Here is a 4192-nt window from a genome sequence, read left to right on the forward strand (position 1 = left end):
GTATGACATTAAGCTGATGTCCAATAATTTGAAATGCAATACCTATAGTACCATATCATTCATTGTGTAATTGATTTTACACTTCATGCATGAATATTAAACTGGTCAACCCACTGGTAACTTTTAGAATATTTTTTTCAAGATAGAAAACGACCCTCATGCTTATCATCATCACAAACCATCAAGAAACGTTAGAAAAGTAATCCTTATTCCACATAAAATGAAATATAAATTTATGGTTTGTTCTTTCATCTTATGCCCCTACTTCTTCTGAATTTGCTTCCCAGTGTATCCATTCTCTTGTTGTCTTAGTCTTCCGCCCTCACAGAAAGCCTTATCATTTACTTCCATGTATTCCTCCCCATCTTCCCCTTCAGTCTTACCCCTCGTCTTTCAGCAACACTTTGCCCTCCCATTAAACCCTTCAGTTCTTCAATCCTCTGTCTTCTCTTCTACTCCCTTCCCTGAGCCCTGACTATCTTTCCCTCAGCCAGCTTTCCCCTTACCAAATATTTCCTTCTCTTTCAGCCTTACTCCCTCATCAAGTTCCCCTTTTATTTTTCCTGTCCGCCACCCTCCCGCTTAGCACATCCTCCAGCCCACACAGCCCTAACCATTGTAATCCTTTCCGTCCTGTGTATTACTTACCTTAATTCCCCCTTCTCTTCCCTCCCACGTACTACTGCATAACTCTGACCTTCCTAACCTTGAATGCTTCCTTGTTCCTCGTCCCCTCTTTCTATACGTGCCCTTTACTTCTTCCCTTATCTCCTCTACGAACTTTATTCATCCTTTTCTTCCTTTATTACTGCCTTTTTTTTTCTACTATTCACTTCTCATACATCCCATTCAATATCAGTTTTCCTACTTTTCTCTTCTGTCCATCGCTTCATCTCGTTCACTTTTTAATTTAATCTCTCCATAATGCCCTCCCTTTACTGTTATTTCCCACGCTTTTATCTTCTCTTTCCCTACTTTTCCAGGTTCTTATCATTCCCATCTTCTGCAATTGATGGAGAAGCGCACATGGAGGCGGAGGTGGTGGGAAATGCCAGACATGATCTAATATTCAACACCCTCCATTTTTCTTAAGTCATGGTTTGTGGGCCAACTCCCTCGAGAGTCGTGTGACATTTACCACCCATTCCTGTTTCTAATCTCGTCTTCCATTATGTGATGATTAACATTTGCTACTGGTGAGTGGAAGAGGGTTTGTGTCTGGATTTGGTCTTATGATTGAATCACTGCTTGAGTTGAGTTGTCCTGGTGGCTGTGTCGCGTCTCTTGTCATATTAGTGAGGTGGATGTGTGGAATTGTGTGTGACTGGTATCATATTAGTTAAGTGGATGAGTGGAATTGTCTCGTATCATACTAGTGAGGTAGATGTGTGGAATTGTGTGTGATTGGTATCATATTAGTTAGGTGGATGTGTGGAATTGTCTCGTATCATACTAGTGAGGTGGATGGGTGGAATTGTCTCGTATCATACTAGTGAGGTGGATGTGTGGAATTCTCATATCATATTAGTGAGGTGGATGTGTGGAATTGTGTGTGGCTGGTATCATATTAGTGAGATGGGTTGTGTTGACGCTCATGTTATGTGCTGGGATAGAGTAAGGAAGTGTCGTCCCATTGTTTGTGTTTTATTGTTATAATTGATTATATTGATTTTTCCCCCTGTGATGTTCTCATGATGTACTGTGCTCTGCCATTTGAATGTACATTAGTTCACGTGAAATGCAAATGTTATGTGGTTGGTGCTCTCTCGTCTACTTCGTCATAATTCACACATCAACTTGGTAATAACTCACACACCAACTTGGTCATACTTCACATATCAACTTAGTTGTAGCTTACACATCAACTTGCTCATAACTCACACACAAACTTGGTCGTAGCTCAAATGTCCATTAGGTCATTCCCTATACATCAGCTGGATGTAGATCTCCGATCAACCTGGTCAAACATCAACATACTCTAACATACTCCTAACTTACTCTACATCAATTTGGTTGTTGATCACTAATCAACATGGTCGCATCTCAAACATTACTTTGGTTTTAGGTCAAAATCAAGGCAACATACTTTGCAGCGATGAAGTCACAGCGTTTCTGAATTCTTCCTTCCTTGTGACTTTCTCCATTACTTGATGGCGACCATATGATATGGCTGATTCAATTTTGCTTTTTGTGTACAAACTGAACAGCCACATCATCAGCGTTCTATCACTCGTGGCGAATATCCTCGTTATCATTCCACTTAACCAGATGATGATGTCAGTATGTTTTCCTTATTCCAGCTTTTCATTTACGATGCCTCCTATGTTATTCACACAGTCCTCTTCACAAATTTCCTTTTCTGTTGGCCCTTTATTCTAATCGTAAATTCTTCTCGGCAGTGTCTATATACAACCTTGCTAACTAATCATACAAGGGATTAGATCTACTAGCTGAAAGAAAATGTGTTAGATTTCTTAGCTGAAAGAAAATATATAAGAGAAAATGTTGCACAATACATAGTGCATGTGCTCAGAAGTAGTCATGTGGGATTAAGTTGAGGTCCACAGTCACTGATGCTACTGCAGTATCAGTTACTGTTTTTTTTTTCTGAAAACATTTTTGACATAAGAGGAATTGACAAAAATACAGAAATGGATACAATCCTATTACTGTGGGTGTTACAGTGTAAGGACAGTTGATCTTTGTTTCACATGGACCATTGGTTACCCGAGGGTTCAAATTATGATTTTTTTTCTTATCTGTTTATACGTCGTGTTGCAGAAATACAGTGGCCGAGTAAAAGTTTGCAGACACTTCTTAGGCAATGAAACAGATCACAGATTATAATCCTGAGAGAGGTAATCTCCCACAGAATTGCTTTGTTGTTCTATTCCCACTTATATACTCAATTGTATAAAGAGAAATGTCTGCACAATCTGAGAAATGTATGCACAAATATGTATATCTGCGATTGACCTTCTTCATTTAGATCTTCATTTATTATCATATTTGCATAAATCGGGGATTAATTCATGGAGTAGTGATATCAGTGTTTTGTAAAGGTTTTTATTTGAAAATAGAGGGATTCACAGAGTTTTCGTGGTTGCCTAAAAAACACGAGTCATAAGATCTAAAACTGGACAGTGATAAATTCCAATGAGAATTGAGACCTGAGTGAGGAAGTTAACTGGCGTTGGGAAGATACCATTACCATCTTCCGGCAGGAGAAGAGCTTCCCATTCACACGTGTGTGTGTGTGTGTGTGTGTGTGTGTGTGTGTGTGTGTGTATGCATGTATGTATGTATGTGTGCGTAACGGTCTCTACTGCCCTCGCATAGGATTGAGACTCGTATGGACGCCATGAGGTGCTAAGTATAAAGATACAAAATTGGATTTTAAGAGGATCTCTCCTGAATACGTGCTCGAAAAAGACAGATTCCTACAGGACCCTAACAATGATGCTTCTTTGGTATTCTAGCCATGAAATTGGTTCGCGCCACTTAGCACGTATGTACATAGTTAAAACATGTCTCTTTTCAGCGAATATGGACATCTCGAGTGTTGTTTTTAGGTCTTTACCTTTCTGTTTTTTTGAGCAATCATTCCTTCTCGCTCCTCACTCAGACGAAGTGCTGTTAGACATGACAAAGGAGGCGTAGTAACTACGCCCTTTATATTACAATTGGCAACCTAGACATCTATATACCAGTTGAGACTACCGCCAGGTGGATACGCTACCTGACGAGGTTTTGACTCAGGCGCACTGAGGAACTAAGAGACGACCGCAGCATCCCCAGTTGAGCCTCACTGTTAGCGCGGTTACCACTGTCATTAGTGCCGTTGTTACTGTTAGCATTACCTCTACTTGTGCTGCTGCTGTTATTGTTCCCACTGGCGGCATCGTTACCAACGTTATCGGAGATGCAGTAGTTCCCCATGTCTGGTGAGGGACAATGCAATGCATAAGGACAAATGCGTCAGATGAAACAACACGGTAAAGCATAGTTTTGCAATAACATGAAATTTGATTGAGGAATAGAGTGTATGTTAGATATAAGTCCCTGAAAGAAAACTGACTTTCTTGAAGAATATAAGCAATAAAGGTACATAATTTGAACATAATTGGTTATAAGTAGGAAGCAAATCAAACTGCATAGCTCAGAAAATCAAGGTGCTGCAGCAAGAAATAAG

The 4192-nt window shown here is 39.9% G+C and overlaps 1 protein-coding gene across 3 annotated transcripts in view; it reads right to left on the minus strand.

The window, feature by feature from the left end:
• Positions 1-3083: 3083 nt before the first annotated feature.
• LOC139754903 (uncharacterized) overlaps positions 3084-4192 on the minus strand; it is a 143037-nt gene continuing 141928 nt past the window's right edge. The window contains exon 12 of one of the 3 annotated variants that reach the window (XM_071672730.1): positions 3084-3941. In XM_071672730.1, the coding sequence (XP_071528831.1) occupies positions 3736-3941 (206 nt within the window). In that variant the 3' untranslated portion in view covers positions 3084-3735. The remainder of the gene's footprint in view (positions 3942-4192) is intronic. The other 2 variants (XM_071672731.1, XR_011713969.1) reach the window with 2 other exon arrangements.

Source organism: Panulirus ornatus, chromosome 18 (genome assembly GCF_036320965.1).
Source record: "Panulirus ornatus isolate Po-2019 chromosome 18, ASM3632096v1, whole genome shotgun sequence".
In the NCBI taxonomy this organism is placed as follows: Eukaryota; Metazoa; Arthropoda; class Malacostraca; order Decapoda; family Palinuridae; genus Panulirus; species Panulirus ornatus.